The sequence below is a fragment of the Bactrocera neohumeralis genome, chromosome 2 (genome assembly GCF_024586455.1).
Source record: "Bactrocera neohumeralis isolate Rockhampton chromosome 2, APGP_CSIRO_Bneo_wtdbg2-racon-allhic-juicebox.fasta_v2, whole genome shotgun sequence".
Lineage (NCBI taxonomy): Eukaryota > Metazoa > Arthropoda > Insecta > Diptera > Tephritidae > Bactrocera > Bactrocera neohumeralis.
In genome coordinates, this window is record NC_065919.1 from 79,486,693 (window position 1) to 79,508,473 (window position 21,781).

The 21,781-nt window shown below is 33.5% G+C and overlaps 1 protein-coding gene across 40 annotated transcripts in view; it reads right to left on the minus strand.

Moving 5' to 3' along the window:
• The window catches only part of LOC126765566 (calcium-activated potassium channel slowpoke), a 165,831-nt gene that overhangs the window by 44,506 nt on the left and 99,544 nt on the right, over window positions 1-21,781 (minus strand). For 20 of the 40 annotated variants that reach the window (XM_050483283.1, XM_050483414.1, XM_050483236.1 and 17 more), the window contains 5 exons: window positions 19,532-19,642; window positions 10,701-10,806; window positions 6,242-6,394; window positions 4,707-4,862; window positions 4,163-4,275 (listed from right to left, as the gene is read on the minus strand). In XM_050483283.1, the coding sequence (XP_050339240.1) occupies window positions 4,163-4,275; window positions 4,707-4,862; window positions 6,242-6,394; window positions 10,701-10,806; window positions 19,532-19,642 (639 nt within the window). Of the gene's footprint in view, window positions 1-4,162; window positions 4,276-4,706; window positions 4,863-6,241; window positions 6,395-10,700; window positions 10,807-16,682; window positions 16,789-19,531; window positions 19,643-21,781 lie in introns of all 40 variants that reach the window. The other 20 variants (XM_050483213.1, XM_050483405.1, XM_050483245.1 and 17 more) reach the window with 3 other exon arrangements.

The following is a 21,781-nucleotide window of genomic DNA, read 5'->3' on the forward strand; positions in this document are numbered from 1 at the left end:
ACACTTTATAGGGTCTCCGACGTTTCCTGCTGGGTGTTGCAAACTTCGTAGTAAACTAACGGGTTTTTCCTTAGGGACGCAATAAAAGCAGAGCGCTAGGGACAGCAAACGATGCCATATTTTTTCCCGCTCTTTTTCTCTCCATTTCTCTTCAGTAAGGTTTGCCATTTCATCACGGAAAGATACGCAATCCAACAACGAGTCGAAATTATTAAAATTTACTACCGAAATTCGGAGTCAGTGGCCTCATCTTTAAGAGCGCTAGGTTCAATTTATGGTCATTATAATCCTCCTGTCAGATGAACAATTCATCGTCTACTGGAAAAATTTGAAAACACAGACACAGTACAAAATGTTCCCGTGCCAGTGAGACAAAGAAGTGCCTTTAGAGTCGAGAATACTGCTACCGCTAGTGCATCAATTGAGGAACACCCAAATCAGTCTCTCACATGTCGTTAGGTATCTCTGTGACGTCGTTGTGGCGAATTTTGCGAAAAGATCTTGGGACTACATGCTTACAAGTTCAAATTGACGCAAGAACTGCAGCCGGTTGACCACTAGAATCGCGGTATGTTCGTGAATTGGGCTGAGCAACAACTTGAAAATGATCCGGATTTTCATTGATGCTTCTTCTTCAGCGATGAGACTCATTTCTGGCTGAATGGCTTCGCCAATAAGCAAAATATGCGTTATTCGTCAGGCAGCAATCCACTGTACTTACGATTTGGTGCGTTTATGGGCCGGGGGTGTCATTGGGTCGTACTTCATCCGTGATGATCAAGACCGGCATGTTACTGTGAATGGGAATCGCTACCGCTCAATGATAACCGAATATTTTTGTATCAATATAACCAAAAGTAGTTTTAAGAAGTGCTGCAACCAGTTTAAATTTTTTTAACTCATTACATCAATATTGATCAGAAATGTATTTGATTAATCTTATCATATTATCATTTAGATTATTCATTATTAGTACTCATTGAAAGAGTAGTCGTTCAATTACCGGTTGTAGTACAGTAATTATCAAATATATTCATGTTGAAAAACTTTAAACATGAAACATGTGAAAAAATGATGATCTATTCAATGGATAAGCATACCAAATATTAAAACCCTTAAAACTAATGCATCTGTTGACTTTTAATCATCCGAATAAAGAGTGGTGCTTTTACTGGTTGCCAAATTTTGAACAATTTGCGACTTTTTCTATATGAGAAACGTAGTGTGTGCTCGTTTTGGAACCAGTATGTGGGTATGTGTTGTTTTTGCTTTTTTTTGGTGAATGATTGTTGTGAACAAATGTGCTTAATCCATTTCTATCTTTATATTTCGGAATAAATAATATTATATTAATACTTTTCAAATTTTTATTGAACAGAGCGCTTTCACCTGTACAAGTAGACCACTTTGGTCTCAATTTTCTCAGTTCTTGAATCATAAACATCAAAGAAAATCACTAGTTAAGATTAATACGAATATATGCGGAAAGCACCTATTTTCCATTGCGCTGAAGATGCTGCTCGAAATTTTCGGAAGAGTTCTTAAGTTTCTGATGGGTTTTTAAATGGGTGGTGGTGGTATTCTAGCATCAAACTGATTCCATCTTATCTTTATATACTGATAATCATTGGATTAGTCGTGTGCTTTAAGAACTCTCGCTAACCAATTAACCGAAGACTTTATCCACATTGCATTATCAAACCATTTTGGTGTTTAACATTATACACTACTCATATACGGTTTCTTGTGGGTGAATCTTTGCTCTGCCAAAGCCTTAACTGCAAAGTTAGGGACTCAATGTTGAAAACTTTGACTAAATTGTTGACAGTTTTTAGAATTCATGTATCATATACACAAAATACGTATGTAAAATTATACGAGCTAAACTTTGACTTTTGGTTGTCAATAGAAATATACATACATAATAGTTTTTCTTAACTCTTCTAACAAATCTCCTTTTTGATTTTATACAGATATAACCTTGTTTCTTAAGTTCACTTCTAATAACGGGTGATCAAAATAGAGATACTTTTTTCAATAGCCTTTTTTGAGAGATCACGCGTGTGTCTTGTCAAACTGTTATGTTACTTTTGTTCAGTCATGTTTGGCATTTCATCATGTAAAGACAAATCGTTCAACTTTATTACAAAAATTCACGTTCTGTAAATAATGTAAGTACTATATTTCGGGCGCTGCGCTCAACTTATGGTCAACACAATCTGCCTACTGAGCGTATTATTCTGAAAACGATCACACATCTTGAGATCCAGCATTCATTATTGGATAATATTCGAGCGAATAGACCACGTCCTGCACACTATAAGCCGTAGCTGAGAGTGTACATGAAGATCGTGGAGAGTCGATTTGACGCCGTTCGCAGCAACTCGGACTGACGTATGGAACGACTTGGCGCATTTTATGTCAAGATCTTAAAAGCGTACAAAATATTTGCCGAAGCTTTTCGATCTTCTCAAGCGACATCACGTGGCTCTAAGGGCTAGTGAAAAGAAGATTTCACATTTTCGAGCCAAATTTTGTTCAGAAATGAGGCCCGTTTCTGGCTAAATGGGTATGTAAGCAAGCAAAACTGACGCATTCGGGACGAAGAGCAACCTGAAGAGATTCAATATCTGCCATTTCATCTAGAAAAAATTATACCGGTTTCATGTTTTGGACCGGTCGCTGGGCCGCAAAGATTGTATGTTATCACCCCGTTTAACTTTTTCCTGTGGGGATATGTGAAGCTTAATATCTATGCGGACAATCGGTTTCGATTCAGCTCTTGGAACAAACTATTATGAGTGTTATTCGCCAGTTATCAGTCAAAATGCTTGAAAGAGTTATCGAAAATTGAGCTCAACGTAGCATCTGAGATGTAGCTGCGGCCAACATTTGAAAGAGATATTCTTCAAAAAATTAATGCCAAAGAATGTTTTTTCATATAATAAACATTGCTCTTTAAATTTGAGTTTTTTCTTTAAAAATGTAGGGAACCTCGAAATGGACCACCCTTTTTAATCCATATACACAATAGGAAAAAAATTACTATATATCTTGTAAGGAATCTGTGGCACTGTTGCATAAACCTAAACTACTTGGACAGAATTATGATTGATCGAAACATTTGGAACGAGATTACACAAACCTGAAAATATTTAGCAAATATATAATCCAAAAGTATGAAATTCTATTTTCTTCCAAAATCTTTCACAAAGTTGTACCTATGACAAGTATTGGTGCATTTTTGGTAACTTTCACTTAAATTAATTTATATACCATACTTCCAATTAATAAGAGACGAATTTGTATAAACAAAAAATAACAATTTTAGTAATTTAATTTTATAATTCTTTATTTAAAACTTTTTAATATTTGGTTAATTGAAAACATGAAAAGGAAACTGCACAACATCGAAGGCATTTGTAAAAGACACTTAAAAATTCATTGGAAAACACCACGAAAATATGATAACGAAAACTAAACGCAAATACCAGTATACTTTATTGAGAGAAGTGTGAAGATTCGCCAAGTAAAGAGAATGTTGAGAAAGAAAAATTCGTAAGAGGCTGTGTGTTTACGTTTTGCCAGTGAAATTTCGTTCAATTTACTTGTATTAATTACTCACAACTAATTAATTGACACATGGAAGAAAAAAATACATAAAAATACCGTCAAACAACAATTAGAATGACGTTTGAAAAAACATTTAGAACGAAAATTCGACAAACTGGATATTTTCTGTTGTGTGTATATGGTGAATGTAGCGCTGTTAATGTACGTGTATGCGTGTGTGTGTATTTCTGCGAATTTGAGTGAGTGAGTTGTGCTGTCATTTTCATATTTCAAATCAAAATTCGTTTGTAGTTTTGTGTATTATGTAATATGAATAAGTTCGTTTGACGTGAAAATATTGTATTCAAAAAAAAAAAAAAAGAAAAATTATCATGAAGAGCGCCAATCTGAAATGCTAAATGTAGGTGTGTCAACCAACAAAAAAGAAACTAACTAATAATTAATAAGAAATAAAGCTCAAATGTACATTTACGATTATTTGTAGTAGATACTGTATATCATACGATAGAGGTACGCATACGAATATGTGAAATTTGTATGAAGGTAAGTTATTCGATAGACACGCCAATGCTCGCGTTCAAAAACTTACTCAGTGGCCTGAGCAAATGGTATTCCAATAAATGTGGGACTCAATGTTTCAGTGTACATTTCCATGCCCGTGCCGCGCAGATAGTCATTGGTCCAGGACTGCATGTCTGGTGACTGCAGGTACATACACATTGTTGTTGTTGTATATATTGTGGGGTATGAATTAAAAATATAGTTTTCATTATTGTGGTTATATATAGAAATCAAGAGTTTATCTTTAAAAAAATTTGTGTAGCTTCTTAGTGCTGCTGGGCACTGGTTTACTTTTTACATCCAAGCTATGCAATAAATGTAGCAGCGCTTAGCCAATTTAGATAAGCAATTTTAGATGCAGCCGTATGATCAGATTTTTACGCCTAATTCTATAATTCTATTACTCATTGGAGGAAAATATTACGGTCACGCAGACTTTAATAAATCGCAGACGTCATTGTTGCTATATCGTGGTATTGTCATTATATTTTAAACTATTATGTTTTTTATAATTATTTTATTATTTTATTTGCAGTAATGTTGTAATTTTAGTTTTTGTGCTCGGAACTTACAGTTTTAAACGATCGCATCGCGAATAAATTCGCCATCATTGTTGAGAAGCCCGGCGCCAGGCAACTCTGTGCTATGAAGCCAAGTTTAAGTTCGGCCAGACAGATGACATCATCACCCTGTTTCCAATCCCATGAGGGTATGTTGAGTAAATAAGCCTAATGGATAAATGTTGAATTAGTAAATTATTGATTCTTTATTTTCATTAAATGTTTTATAATGTTGTGTGTGACTAACTATCTTAGAGCTGTTACAAAGTATTGGGTCAATAACCATTTTCGTGCGGTTTGCCATGCGATAGTCTTACTACATTATTATTTCATTGTTCTAAGATACCGAAAACGTTTAACAGCCAGATACATTTATCGAAAAGCTAGCAAATTGTGTGCCATATGTATTGAAGTGTAGAGTCGTTGAAGGACGATTTTGGGTGTAAGAAAGGACGTGCTGTTTTATAAGCTTCCAAAACCGGGTGAAACCATGAATGGGGAACATTGCCGACAACATAATTTTTTAACTCTTTTTCATCTTTTTATTTCATTTTCCTATTATTTCGTAATAGTAGTAGTAAAAAAAAAAAATTTGAGTCTGGCTTTTGTAGGGTCGTGGGGTATTTGTTTGCAGGATGTTAACCAAAGTAGTACTAACAGTAGTAATGAAGAAGCCCGGTGTTCGAGCAAGGCAACCTGACTTCACCGCTACCAAATGGATCATATCGGAAACGCGCTCTACCCCACACACAGGAAAAATGGGATAGAGATCCAAACAGACTCTAAGGCTTCCGAAAACCCCTCAGTTTACCCTCGGAAAGCTGCAACTAGCCACCAGAAAGCTCAAGACCAATAAATGACACGACCCGGACGGAATCCCTGCAGAAATCCTGAAAATAATCGCTACAGAGCGACCAGCAGTACTATTGAACAACTACTTAAATCCAGACTCGAAAGAGCTATCAACGAAACTGGAGGACTCTACCGTAGACAACATGACTTTAAACTCAGCAGATCAACTCTAGGTGATGTAAAATGCGTCATTGGAAGTATAGAAGTCGCAAGTGTAGATGGCATATGTACATATACAAAAAATAGTGTTGCCGGAGACTTTTGATGGCCGAAATGCATTCAACAGCGCTAGATGAGTGGCTATGATCGACGCTCTCGAAAAAAACTTTAAAATCCTCGACTACTTTCGAGTTGTGAAGCTATCTTTGTAATAGAAACTGCTGTACCAAACTAAAGAGGGATCAGGTGCGGTCACGTCAGGAGCAGCACAAGGATCCATTATTCATTCTAGGTCCAGACTTGCGGAACATCAGCTACGACGCTATACTAAAACTCGAAATGACAGACGAAATGCCAAGGAAAATCTCTTAATGGTGACGACAATCAGCGTCCTATTATAAGGAGCTGAGATCTGGGCAGATGTGCTTAAAAAGCAAAACAGACTATGCGAAAGGCATTTTCACCCGCAAAAAAAATATATATGTATACATGTGATCTCCCACTTAATTATTAAATAATAAATTCACTTATCTTACCTTATTATGATATTGCATAAGTTGTATAATCACTCGTATGTCTTCGCTGTAGTTTTTAATCGAGATGACTCGCATAATATTGGCAGCATCTTCAGCATCGGGATCTTGGCAATATTTATTGGCCAGTACCAAGCAGGCATCAGCTTCGTGTACCTACGCCACAACCAATCACATTACACGATGTGCACACGAGGCGATACGAAGAGAAATAAGTAACAGTTAGTAAAAATCAAATAATTTAACGTTCTTCTTTATAATAAGAATGTATGTATATTAGTGGTGGTGGTGGTGGTGGTTTTGGTGACAATGAGCTCTGGTGAAGTGTGTGGCGAATGAGGTGAACACAGAAAGCGGAATTTATGCGCGCAGTTGGGATATTTTAAACAGTTTCTTGGAGCATATTAATTTCAAGTACATATATTTATAAACGGTTTCCTGGAAAATTGCCGAAAGGAGCGCGGGATGAGGAATGCTTTTAATATGCAATGAAGTAGCGAAATTATGGGTTTTGTTGAATAACATATAATATTATAAATAATCATTTTAGGTGATTCCAAAATTAACTTCAAGTAAAAAATTCAGTTACGCTAAAAGAAAAAAATAAATTGGAATTAAAAACTTAAATATTGCATTGAACAGGCGTGCTTAAATATTTTGTGTAACTTTCATGCAATAAAATATTTCTATTTACTTTTGTGAATATTTAACACGCTTTCATTAAAATTTATGATACACTATTTACAGTAATACATGCTGCAAGCAGAGTCACTAATGTTTAACAGTTAATATGAAAACATATAATTTTGTATTTATATACACATATGTTTGTATAGATATTAATAGTTTAAAAGATGTCAATTACGACATTGAAATAAATATTTAAAAGTATTGTGTCTTTATTAGCAATAATTATTTTAGCTACTGCAAATTAATTTTTTATGATAATTTATTATTTTGTAAGCGAGATGTATACTTTTAAACAATTTCTTTAAAAATAATATTTATCATTTGAAGTTTATCAAAAAATTATTATTTTGAATGCAAGAAGTATGGTCAGCTGCTACTTAATAAATCAAATTTATTTGTATTAACTTGAGCGCTAATTTTATTTACCTTTGAGGCATTTTTAATGCTTCTTTTGATAGAGAATTAATATATGTATTAATGTTATGAACTATTATACCTTCATGGCGAATGTTTGACTGCTCAATTATAATAAAATAATAATAAAGTAAATTGCAAAAAACAAAATGAAGTAAATATTGGTTTTTTGTAACTATTTAAGGTTTTTTGAACATCTTAATATTTTTAATAAAACTTCAAAAAGTTTACATTGGCTAATATTGAGCTCATCTGCTTCAGTTATTTGAAATTGTATGTTACTCATACGCCATGTAGTATATGAATTTCATATTGTTCGACAATTTCTTTAGAAGTCATAAATATTTTTAACAGCTTATATATTTACACATATCTAAGATTTAAATTACTAATAAACAATTTAGAATTACACCAAAATATAAAAATGCGGATTGTTTTTACGAGTATACTAACACATATGCTAACATTAAATAGTAAACTACGCAAATATACAAATAATTATTTATATATTGAGTCACATAAATCGTATTTACAAATACATACATAGATATAATTAAAGAACGCCATAGAACTATCAATATATGTATTAATTGTGTTAGCCCTGCTACTTGTTGTTTTGAGTAGCTGAGTTCTGGAACATATAAAACACCACTCCAGGGCTAATACCGAAAGTTTATAGCTGTTATATATTTCCCTGCTTAATTTTACTGATCGATTCAAATGGATGTTAAAAGTACAAACTTTATGATTACAAAAACTTAGATCGAGGCTAACGCTAAGGCAATTCAAATAATCTACGGGTGTATATTTTTTGGGAGCAATATGTTGCTGAGGTTTATTAGTTCAACGGAATGGAAAACTATATGAAATTTAATGGACTGGCTTATATACCCATATACATTGTGACAAGAAAGCATCAGGAAATTGTAATTAAATTCCCCGGGCAAAGGATATTTCAAAAAAATTTCCAAATTTTGTATTTCAAACCAAATTTTGTGTACGGAATCGATGCGAATGTTAGAAAAAAGCTTACGGTGATTCAGTTTTCTTGAAAACATAAGCCTAGGAGTGGTACAAAGCCTTCAAAGCCGAAACCAAAAAACTCAAAGCGTTGCTTGTTTTTTTTGATATTCGTGATTTGGTGCATAATGAATTTGTTCCGCAGAGACATACGATCAATCAGAAGTTCTATTTAGCCGTATTGAGGCGTTTGCGTGAGAATATCCGTCGAATGCACAATGGCATCGAACCACGATTGTGACCGAATTTAAAGTCAAAAGGCAATGAATACCATCGATCCAGATTTGGCTCCGAGTGATTTTTTCTTGTTCCTCATATTAAAGTTGCCACTCCGTAGAACCCGTTTTCGGTCGATTGAAGAAATAAAACAAAATTCGCTGAAGAAACTGAAAGCCATCCCCAAAAATGCTTATGAAATGTGCTTAGAGAACTGAGAAAATCGTTGGCAGGAGTGTATTACATCTGGTGGGGACAACTTTGCAGACGACAATATAAACATTGATGAATAATTAAATGAGTTGTGTTTTATTTACAATTTTCGGCTACTTGGTTGACACAGTGTATAATAAAATATGGGGCATTGTCGATGTTTCCTTATATGAATTTTATTAAAAAAAAAAAAACTCTTTCAACTAATTTTTAATTAATTGTTTCAAAATGAAAATGTTGAGATATTCAATAATTTATTTTTACGATTTTTTTCGCCTAAAGCGAAGACTGGTTATATCCTATCTGATGAATATCAGATATGTATATAGTAAATAACGGTTATAATTACTCTTACATATGTACTTGTACAGTTATGAATGTATACGTACAGTGATTAAAAATAATTTATAAAATTATGTAAAAATTGTTGTCTTAAAAAGTGATATTCACATAGTCAATATTGAACAAATTTAATAATAATAATGTATTTTATGGTAAGTTTTTTCATATTTCTGATTTTTTATTACAAATTTTTTTTATTTATTTTTTTTTTTTATTTTGTATACTCTTCATCTATAAAGTTTTTTTGCTATCTATCAAGTTCATACTGGACGTATACCAGTTAAGATACGTCCCGTACGAACTTGATAGTTAGCAAAAAAACTTTATAAATGAAAAGTTCTCACAACTTATTTCGTTAATGTGTTATATGCAATAATTTTTTTTAAGAAAATCAAAGTTGTATGTGTTTTTATTATTAAAAGAAGTTAGTACCCGTTGAAAAAAATATAAAATTATCATTATCGTGAACCTTTATTTATTTCATGGATATGTAATTGTTGTCCAAATTTTTATATAATAGAAAATGAAATAATTTTTTTTTTAATATTTATATAAAACAACACTGACATTTGATCAAATATCATGTATGAAAAAATTTCTTTTTTAATATTTATTCAAAATATCAGTGACATTTCGTCTCAGGATGATTGTGAGACAAAGTAGTCACTTCGACTGTTAGTATTACCTATGTGATCATCAGGCAAATGGTTGATAAAATCGTAATTTTTTCGTACAAGTCATTTACTTTTATTCAACTTTAAAGGAAACATATTTTCTTTTTTATTATATGCTGGAGTAAGAAATGTTCCGTACTAACCAAACTATAAGTACATAAAGTGTAAAACGAATAAATTGCTTTGGAAATTTCCGGTGAAGGCTGGTAAATATATTTTGGTTTCCATGAAGATAGCTTTAAAACTGCCTCCCCAAAAACAGAAAAAAATTCAAAGTATCACTGACTACCAAATATGTGATTAAATGAAAAAATTTGGTATTTATCGTTTCAATGTATTTACCACACACAAACAAATAAATACAGTACACCAATCAAAAACATATAATGAAATAATTAAAAAAAAATCAAAAACACAATCGACGATTACACTTTACTTATACAAATAGATATTGTATGCGCTAGCATTTTGATTATTTTACCAATGATTGTCAAATATTCACACCAATATTAAGTTGTTTAGACACTTATACATAAGTATGTAACGGTTTATTGTAATTCATGACATTACGAGTACGTGTGAGTCTGTGTGAACGTTGTGAACGTGTGTGACAGCTGTGTGAACAGTTATGGACAGTTATTTCAATTAACCAATTATACACAACACAAATTGTGAGCATTTTCATATTTATTTGTTAATGAAAAAAAGAAATGAAAAATCACTAAGCAAATAACAGTTGAAAATAAAGGAGTTAGTTGGTTAAAACAAAAAAATGTTTTATGTAAATTAGTTTAACAAAAATTAGTGATGAAACAAATGTAGAGGTAATTTGAACCAACTCAACGATGACGCAATAACAGATGAACAGTTATGATGAGCAATCGAATGTTTACCTTAACCCGTTGTAGATCAATTGGATTCATAATGGTCCCTTGAAAGAACTCCACTGTGGTAAAGTGACGTTTGAATAAACCCTCTAGTTCCAAGTCGGGTGGTTTACTTTGGAATTTGTTGTTTAATTTCGTTCGAAATTTTTAAAATTTAAATTTTTGGGTTTTTCGTTTTTTGTTTTTTTTTTGTTTTTCAATTTTCGTTACAATATTAAGCATTATATAAAATAAGAAACATATAGTTTTTTGGTTTTGATTTACAAACAAGGACAAAATCATTGAAGTGGAAGCGATGTTTTTAGTTTTTGGTTTGAGATTTGTTGTTTTATGTAGTGAAGTTTATTTATTTATAATTTTTAACATTTTTCAAGTAGCAGGTGTGGATTGTTTTTTGGTTTGTTGATATTGTTGTAGACATGGTTGTCAGTTTTGAATTTTCATATTTCAATTAAAATATGGAATGGAAGAAAAATAAAATATGCAAAAACATTAATTTCTTATTAAGTGGCGTTTGCTTAACAAAATAGTAAAATCGGTGAAATAAAAAGAGGAATGTGAACACCTCACGAGTTTTAAAGATTCTTATGAATTATTGTATATATAAGTTTTCAACTCAAGTTTTTCTCATTATTATAAAATACAAAGGTTATAATGTAATATACTTATAATATATGTATAAATGATATTAGAATCGCTAATTTATTTATGATACATTGACAATCAAGCGACTAGAACTGAATCACGGTAGAAATGAATACAAATTTTGCAAGTTCCAAAACATTTTAGAAAAAGTGCAATAGAATTGGATTTTCTGAAATTATTAAATAATTGGAAGTAGTAAAACATTATCCGCAAGTTGGTAAAAGATTTCACTAAAATCATTATCAGCAAGTTGGTACAATCTTAGTTCAGATCATTGTTAATATTATCTTATTAGTATTTGGTAAAATTTTTCTTATAAAAGTCGATTACTATTTTTTATTAATGACAATATCATCAAAAAAGTGAAATCAGGAACGAAAGTAGCCGTAGTGGATAGCAGAGGCTTTTAGCATTTCTTACGGAGTGACTCAGCACGTTTTGCAGAGAAAAGGAACTATTGTTTGAAGCGAAAGATAAAAGATCACTCGCTAAAATAACAAAATACATGAAGGGCATCGACAAAAACTCGTTTAACTGTGTGTTTTGCGTGTTCAGCAAGCTCAGTCGCTATATATTTCTCAAAGCTGAACTTGCTGTAAAAAGTATGCTGAGTAGAAGTCGAAAGAGTTATATTTGCCAAGGACTCCCTAATATAAGAAAGTTGTACCAGGTTTGAGCCTTCTACTCGCAACACCATAACCCATCTTGAGACCTAGCATTCATTATTGGATAATATTTAACCGAATAGACCATGTCCAGCAGTAAAGAAAATATACAGGGTTTGTTCGTAAAGTAATAGGACTGAGCCGATTTGTTGAACCAATCGTTACAATTCTTTAAAAACTTTCAAAAAGAGCTCCTTCTGCGTCAATGCAGCGCTGCCAGCACGATTTCCAAGTGTTGAAGGCGTCACGGAAGGCATTCTCCGGAATATCCTTGAGAGCCGAGGTGCATGCTGCTTGAATCCCCTCTGTCGTCTCAAAATTCTTGCCTTTTTTCGGCCTTTTCAGGTAGGGAAACAAAAAAAGTCACTCGTCACCTGCGATTACGTTATTCAAAAGTTGGGGGTCACTTTCAGACATGTTCAAATTTTATTGGCACACTTCCACTCGCCGCAATTCTTGATCGTCAGTGAGCACTTTTAGGACCATCCTCGCGCACACCTTGCCCATGTGCTCCGTCACAATGTCATGAACCACAGATTTTGATAAGTTTAGCATCAGGGCAATTAAACGAAAACTTAGCCGACGGTCTGAGTTCAAAACTTTGCGAATACGAGTCACATTGTCGATGCTTGTCGAAGTCGCAGGTCTCCCAGCACGGTCTTCATCAGCGACCTCTCCCGGGCCCTCAAAAAAAGCCTGGTGCCACGTAAATACACCACTTCTTGCCAAAGCAACATCTGGGTAAGCCTGTTTGATCATATCAAACGTCTCTGTCGCAGAATTTAATCGAGTAACTCTGCTCTAACGAACGCTGCATTTTCGGCTTGCACCACTCACAGAAACACGTCGCCCGAAAATGTTTGTCCTGACTCTCCAGATGCTCGGAGACAACTGACTAGCTCGTTAGCTAGAAACGCCCTCTACCGAATCCAGTCAGTGCGCGCACGATCCGCACGTTCCGAAGTACAGTCACGGCAAAAGAAAATCAGTCCTATTATTTTTCGGACAAACCCTGTAGAAGCCATAGCTGAGAGTGCACACGAAGACCGTGGAAAGTCGATTAGGCGCCGTTTTCAGCAACTCGGACTGACGTATAGAACGATTCGATTCAGGTTTTGGAGCAAAGCTCAAGCGTGTCACCAATTAACAGTCAAAAAGCGTGAACGAGTCATGAAAATTGGACTCAACGGATGAACCATCTGAGACATAGCCGCGGACAACATTTGAAAGTAATGCTAAAGGATGTTCTTTCGAATGATAACACACATTCCCCAATAAATTTTAAATTTCTGTGTTTTGTCTTTAAAAACGTAGGGAACCTCAAAATTGATCAAATTTTAGATTTCGAAAAAATTATTATTTAACAAATTTTCTTACAAAATGCGGATTAGGCATAATATTATATAATTCTACATTATTATTGTTGTTGTTAAGTCAACGAATCGCTTTGCTTTTCAAGGTAGTGAATACTTATTAATGCAATTATTATTGTTTATTTATATATAATAACATATACTATAAATATGTAACTGCATTGTACATCTTTTAATATAATAATCATAATTAATATTAAATATTATTATTATTATTGTATAACATAATAAACAATTTCAATAATACAAATAAGTTTCGAACGGTTTATATAAAATAAGATTAACTCGTTATCTAAAAATACTAAATCTATTGAAAAACACATTCGCTGGAACTTACTTAAATCACGATTTAATAATTTCAGCCTAAATAAAGAATACAATTAAATTTTGTTATGAAATATACGAAAAATTATTTGTTAAAGAAACATAAAAGTATTAGTTTTAGGTATGAGTTAGTTGCAAAATGGGCATCTATAGAAGCTGTTTTTCTTTGGTATTAAAAAAACTTGAACATTCGAAAAAATTCATCTTAAATGCTACTATAAGTTGTACTACATACATATATATGTAGGTATGTATAATTACTAAACGCACTAGAAACGGAATAAGAAATCGTTGGCAAAGACTTACTACTTGAAACTCTCAAAAAAGACAATATTGATTAAGGAAAAAACGTCATTCCAAATTGAAGCGGTGATGAGGAAAAATATTCTAGTGTGTGATGCAGCCTTTCAAAGTACAAAAGTACATAATAAAGGGTAATAAAAGTACAAAATAGGAGTGAAAAGGCAAACAATGGAATCTCATATATATTAATGTGTGAAAACAAAAACAGGCTGGAAATGAAATGCAAGGCTCAGCTACGAGCAAAGTCAAAGCAAAATTTGCAATTACAAAGGAAAAACGGACGTCAGCCGTAGATAATCAATCAAAATCAGTGGCCAGTTCAAAACAAACCAACAAACAGAAAGTACACGAAAGAACAAAACATCGAAATGGAGCAAGAAAAATAAGAAGAAAAAAACAAGAAAAAAATTGTTGCGGTACACAGCCAGTGGCTAAACCTTGGATGTATGAAAAATAAGATAATCATCAAAACAGAAATATTAAATTAAATATCAGATGAGTGGAATGGCGATGGTGGTGGTTGGTGGTACACACTAAAAGAGCGGAGCAGAGCAGAGGAAACGTAAGCTCGCCTTGAGAAAAATCGTAGTTGGGGGCAAAGTAACGAGAGCTTAGTTAAAAGGCAGGAATAGTAGAAACCTTCCATTGCATATGTGTGTACAAAAATTTAATGAATAGACCAATTTTGGCTATTAATATATATACCAATTTGAAATATTAATCATAAATACATACATATGCAATTCTCACCAATCTTGGTGGCACTAATTTTAGGTGGTTATGATAGCGACTGACGATGATGTGACATTGGCAAAGATATTGACAGCTCACTATGGTCGTGGCATACTGATAGTGTGGGTGTTACTTGTTCTAAGGTGTTAATTACTAATGCTAAGTGATATTTAGGCGCTGGGGTGAAGGTGACGAGAGAACACGTCAAAATATGCATGTTTACAAATTTATAATAAATTGGCTATGCAGTCATGGTATATAGTGGGCGATGGTTATATAGAACAAGAAAAACAACTTTTTCGTGTCTGTTTTATAACACGTGATCACGAAATTGTATTAGGTGCGCAACTAAGTTCCCGTTGTTTGTCAAAAGATGAATCCAGCAGTTAATGTTGATCGATTTTTTTATATCCAAAACGTGTGTGATTGTTGCAAAATAATCGTCATTGCGGGGAGTGATGATTTTCTTCTTTTCGTCAATGAAATTGGCGGCTGAAGCATATCAAGAACTCCAAAAAGTTTAAGGAGGTGCTGCCTCAAGTAAAAGAATGTGCTTTGGTTGGTTTAGTCTCTTCAAAGGCGGCGATTTCGATATCAACGACCCTCCTGATGAAGCAAGGCCAAAAGTCTTCGAAGACGGTGAATTAGCACTAATGGCCGCCAAAAGGTGACACCTTTTCACCAAAAAGCAATTTTTGGGCGATTGCTATGTCCTTATATATTTGATTTATGCCTCAAATTAACAAGAACTTCCGCGGCTACATGAATTAGATAGACCGTGATATACAAGTCACCTCTTTATTCCCTCATGGCCGACATGTTCGTACCACAAAGCGGTTTTAATGCGTTGTGGTGCGTTTAGTCGCTTCGAAAGCGGCGATTTCGATATTAACGACATCCGAATAATCGAAGATGGTGAATCGGCACTAATGGCCGTAAAGGACTTATGCGGCTATGTATTGTCACGCTCCTAGTATGACTATCTAAACGATTACGCGCGATGAAGAGCATTCATCAGCATTTGGAGTCGCCCGGCATGCTATTTTAAAGCTACACACTACTACACACCCCGGAAATGATCCAGAAACAAGTAACTTGGATTCTTAATGGCCTTAATACCAAGAATGGTACGAAAAAGTGATTCTGCTGCATGACAACGCTGGTCACACGCCAACCCCTTTGAAACCTACCTGGAAACGCTTAAATGGTAAGTCCTACCCCAACCGCTATATTCACCACATATTGCACTGTCCGATTATTATTTGTTCCGTTCAATGACACATGGTCTGGCTCAGAAGCAATTCTACTCAAAACATGGCTTGTTTCTTGGATAGCGTCACAAGATGAATAATTTTACTTTAATGGTATTCAAGCTTTGTCAGAAAGATGGGAAAAAGTGGTTAGTAGAGATGGGCAATAGTCGAACAGATACTTTGTAACCATTACCTTATAATAAAATTACATTTTCATTAAAAAACAACGAGTACTTAGTTGCGCATTTTTTCTTTCAAATTATATATTTTTGCAATATTTCAAGCTTCAATTTTTTCACTATTTAACTTTCACAATAATTCACCAGAACTTGACTACTGTATACCAATTGACTGCAATATGACCATGAAATATGCATTTATAGGGCGCAGTCTGTCTAGTGAACACACACACAGCCGTACATTAAATCCATACACCCATACACACACTCAGAAACACGAAGGGAATCGAGAGCAAGCATTTAACCAATAACTGCCTGTTGTAGTTGTTGCTCGTTGCATTTTAAATTTGGTTTTCTAATAAAGTGGTAGAAACGGGTTTCGGCAGCAGGTGTACAGTAATTCGTTTTGGGGATATTTCAATTTACAATACGAAATTGCGGCTTTTTAGTATGCTCTCTTGGTTTGGTTTTTGACTTTCTTTATATTTGTTGTTGTAGTTGTGTATATGTGTACCTTGACTCGCTCCAAATCGACGGCATTCATCATGGTGCCCTGAAAAAACGCCACCGTCGTATAGTGACGCTTCAGCAGACCTTCTAGCTCCAGATCAGGCTCCTTGCTATACACGGAGTTGATTGTGAATGTTTACAGTATATTTTATTAATTGTTTGGTTAGACTTTAGTTACACTTCTTGCTATTGGTCAGTGTGTTAATTATTATATATTTATTTGCTGGTTTTGTTATTATTATAAGGCAAACTTTTAGTAAAATTTAAGGAATTAATTGTAATAAAATAAAAATACTTAAAAACTATTGTTATAAATATGTATATGTTGGAACGTTATTTATATTTAGAGAATAGCTAGTCTTATATAGTGTAATTTAAAATTTATTTTTCAATAATAATACAAATACAATAAAGTGGAGAAAACAATTGCAAACATTTGATGTAAATGATGCGTACAGGGAGCCTAGTTCGAATTTTATTTAAATGTATTCCACTGGCACCACCATTTTCTGCATATTAATTGATATTAATCGTGACGACACAACACCAAATTAAGTATATAATACCAAAGAAGCAAAGGCTTGCAAGTAGTATACTATATATTAGATATTCTAATGAACAAATTTGACTCTGACTGGTTCATTAAAAATATGCGATGAGTTTGCTAGAAATTTTTATTTCCAATGGAATTACGGCTACGAAATCATGAAAATCATGAAAATGTTGCAGAAGTTTTTTATGGAGTCTCCTTTATCACGAACACAAAAATTTGTTTAATCATCAGAGAGATATCTGTAGATTTAAACATTGCTCATGGTTCGACACAACACATTTTGGTTACTGTTTTTGGTAAGTATATCAATATAGAATTGTATCAAAAGTGATGCAGAAAAGCGTTCCAAAATGAGCCTTAGAAACTAAAATTCACTGAAGATACTAAAGTCCATCCCAGTCGAGGCTTATAACACAAATTTGTTCAGAAGGTATTGTAGAAGAAATCTTACTTAACCAAGGCGAAGAGCAAATTCACGACTTGATGGCATTCTTTATTCATGAAATATGTAAAGATGAGCAACCAAAGAAGTGCTGAACTGCTTTGATCTCCTTGTCTGCATACTGTTATCAATACAAATCATAAATTACAATACCAAACAGTACGAATCAGCTGTGCTTGGTTGGTGACCAATCAAGTGAGGGCTTATTACTATTTTTTTTCTAGTCAGAAATGCGCTCTATGAGGTTCTCTTTCGCTCTCATGGTTTCTTTGAAAATATATTTAATGTCATAAGGGCTTTCCGATGCTCTTTTTTCTATATCATGGATTTTTTGATGATATCTTATATGTCAGAAAAGAAAGAAAGAAACGACTACTGGCTGCAGGAGAATTTAAATATAAAACCTTCAGGCATAACTCTGTGGGTAATGGTAGTTGAGCAAACTCCGACTACGTGATCCCACAATTCAACTGGGAAAGAAGGTTCAAAGTAAACATAGGAAAAGATGGCTGGCGTAAAGATATAATAGCTGTGCGCAACACTCTAAATATTTATACGGATCGCTCGAAAATAGACGATGGAGTTGGTGCAAGAAGAAACTGTCCAGAGTTAGACATGGCTGCCTTATGATTTTATACCTTTTAAGTTGCCGGACAACTGCAATATATTTCAATCTGAGGTCTTTGCTATTGCGAAAGCCGTGCAGCTGGCTTCTAATGCATCTGCTGGTAATTCCTAAGTCAACATCTATGTAGACAGCCAAGCACCAATCAAGGCAGTAATCTCGTATCGCATATCCGCCAAAAGTGTCTTTTGGCAGGCAGAGCAGAAGCAAGCAATTTCACTCCTATGGGAGCTAGGCTACAAAGGCATCGAGGGCCATGAAATAGTGGTGAACGGCTAAAATTCGAATACGTGATCAAACGATAGATCAGAAGTACACAAAATTTCTATTGGTACTCGATAGAAGAGACTGTAGGAACAACTAACTGGTCACTGTACGGTGGCGACACATGCCCGCAGAATGGGTCTGACAGATCGAGAAGACTGCAGAAAATGTCTAGAGCAAGGCACTTGTGCACTTGTCCCGCATTGGCAAGACTACGCTGTAGGCATCTGGGGTTCTCAAGGTATGATACACTGGAGAAGGTATCGATAGTGAGGATAGAGCAGATAGGGAAGAGTCTGTTATTCGCGTCAAGACCAGGCATCATAAAGGATGACTATTTCTCATGGACCTAGCAACTGAACTCCATCTGACAATTGAACTCCATTTGGTCCAGAACTGGTATATGCGTGGCTTATTGGCCTACCGGATTAACATAACCTAACCTAACATGTTATGAATAATAAAATAAGTTTTAAATGGAAATACTAAAGCATTAGCTAGTTAGCTAGTAGATAAGATGTTAATTTAAGAAAAGAGTTCATGGTTAAATGGTACAAAAGCTATAAAGAAACCTATTATATAGTACGTATGTATGTCTAAGCTCAACTCGCTGGCTGCGTCTGGGCGTTGGCAGTCTTTGGCTATAAGGTTTAACATGTTTGCAACGGCTTAATGTGAATATATATGTATATACTTATTTATTATTTAATTAATTTAGATATATAAATATAAAAAAACTAAAATATCAGAATCTATATGTATATGAAGATAATATGTAACTGCACTTATCATGTCTTACTCAATATAAATAAATAATTTTCGAATGAATTACTACCCGTCTTATTTCATTTACTATTTATAAATTAATTTTATACATAAGACACGTATATAAGCTTACATAAATTTAAACAAATAAATACTTAAGTGTACAACGACAGAGGCGATAAAGAATTCAAAGAGCAGACTTACCGATGTAAAAATACCACCTCCACGTCCACATCTTCTCGATCTTCGTGCAGGAAATCCTTTAAGAAATGCGACACCGACTCGTACGTTATATGTCCGCAAACGACAATATGTCTATGAATTATTAATGGGCGTGTCAGCGGCAGCAAACACACAAGCACATGGTACAGCATGTCAAAATAAATCGCAATGACACAACAAGCAAATTGTGAAGAGCGCAAACGTCCGCGGCGGGAAGCAGTGGAGCACCAAAGTGCAGGCGGGCCGAGGCATGTGGATGAGGCCGCATTGCAGTTGAGACCAGTCGTCAGCCAGCAGTCACACAAGCGCAGTTATGCAGTCACATAGGTATATGTGTGTGTGTGTAGGCGTTTGTGTGTGTGCGTGTGGTACAAACGGTTTTGCATATGAAATGCAATTTTGTTCAATATTTGCGCGAACAGAATAAAAAAGAGAATTCGATTAGAAAATTTGGTATGGACAATGGCTTAGGAGTAAATATAGCATATATATATAATAGTATGTAGAACAGAGAGAAGTACATAAATATATTTCATACATATTTATACTTGTACATACATTAATGTTAATAAGTTCTGTATATATATGTGTGTATAGTTGAGTTGTAGTTGTAAATCATAGGTAAATAAGTGTATACTGTGATATAGTAAATGCTTATATAATTGTAGTGTATATAATGCATTATTTTGTATATATATGGTATGTATTATATGTATAAATTTACACTGATATATAGAATATAAATGAACAAGTTAATTTGCAGGTATGTGTGTAAGGGGAAATATATTTTAATTGTATGAGTCTAAGTTATATTTTGTACATAGGTATGTGTGTGTGTTTAGAGTGTAGTTAACTGTAGCAAATATTAGTTGCTTATATTTAATATTTTGTGTATTTTTGTTGTTATATAATGCTATTATCTATGTACAAATGCGTGTAATATGTTGAAGGCAGCTCCAAAAGTCTATGTAGCGTGTTGAGTAGTACAGTGGCGCGCAGAAATATGATTTTCCATCATCCAACCATCAATAGGTTTAGAGAAAAATCACATGTCTACAAGCGCACTGTGCTGCAATTAGTTAGTAGTAATATTTTTACAATATTCTAGTAGTTGCATGTGTTTGTATAACGGCATATATGTACATATGTTTGCATGTATTGAATGTTTCTACACTTGTGTGTGTGTGTTGTTTTTTTATTTGTATAAATTGTAAAATTGTGTTTGTGTGTTCTTCGTTTATATAATTCAGTCTCAGCTTTGCTGTTTTTGTTATAGAAATTACATAAGTATATATTTAATGTATAAATTGCTAAATAAAAAGTCATTTGAAAAAATATATTAAAACTCAATAAATAAACGAGCATTAAAATCGTTATAAGTTAAAATATTAATTAAATCAATATATATTAGGGGCTCTCAAATCATATGATGAATAGAAAGAAAATGTTTATTTACTTTTATTTTCAAAACAAAAATTTAGTTATTTAGTCTGCTACCCCAGAGTTTACTTTAGGAGGTTACTTTAAATTAACACTATACTACAGGTACAACATTTTGTAGGAGAATATACACTTTAAATAAAAATAAAATTAAGAAATGTGCAAATGGTGGATAATTGCGAAATATATGCATTTCTTTTATTTTAACTGGTTTAGAAATACGCTTGTAGTTAGTTAGTCGATTGCAATCACATATTAAATGCTAAAAATATAATGTAAAATATTAATACTAAGAAAACTTAATATGTTTTTATTACAACAAGTCAGAATAGAGCATATCGTCACCTAAAATGCAAAATAACGTAACATCACTTTTCATAAGTTTACAGGCGGAGGAAGAAAGGTATAATTAAAACCACTCATATTGAAACAAAATTTGAGTTTTGGTTAGAAAGTGGTTATATATTGGTTATTTCTGACAGCGGAATGAAAGTTTTATGCTACATATATGTCACATGATGTAGTGTATCGTAAGCAATAAAAAACTCATCTTCGATTTTTTTGATGATACGTTGTTTTGCATTTTAGGTTCCGATATATGTATTTTGCAACTGAGATGATTTTCGAAGCATATCCAGTAGTTCACAAGAATAGCGTTATTTCAGTGAAAAAGTGAGTTCTAACAATAAGTTTATAGCTCTATAAAAAAACAATAAGTTTTTAATAAAAAAATTAATAAAAAAATTAACAAATTTTTTTGTTGCACTAAATATCTTAGCAAATTTTTCTGTT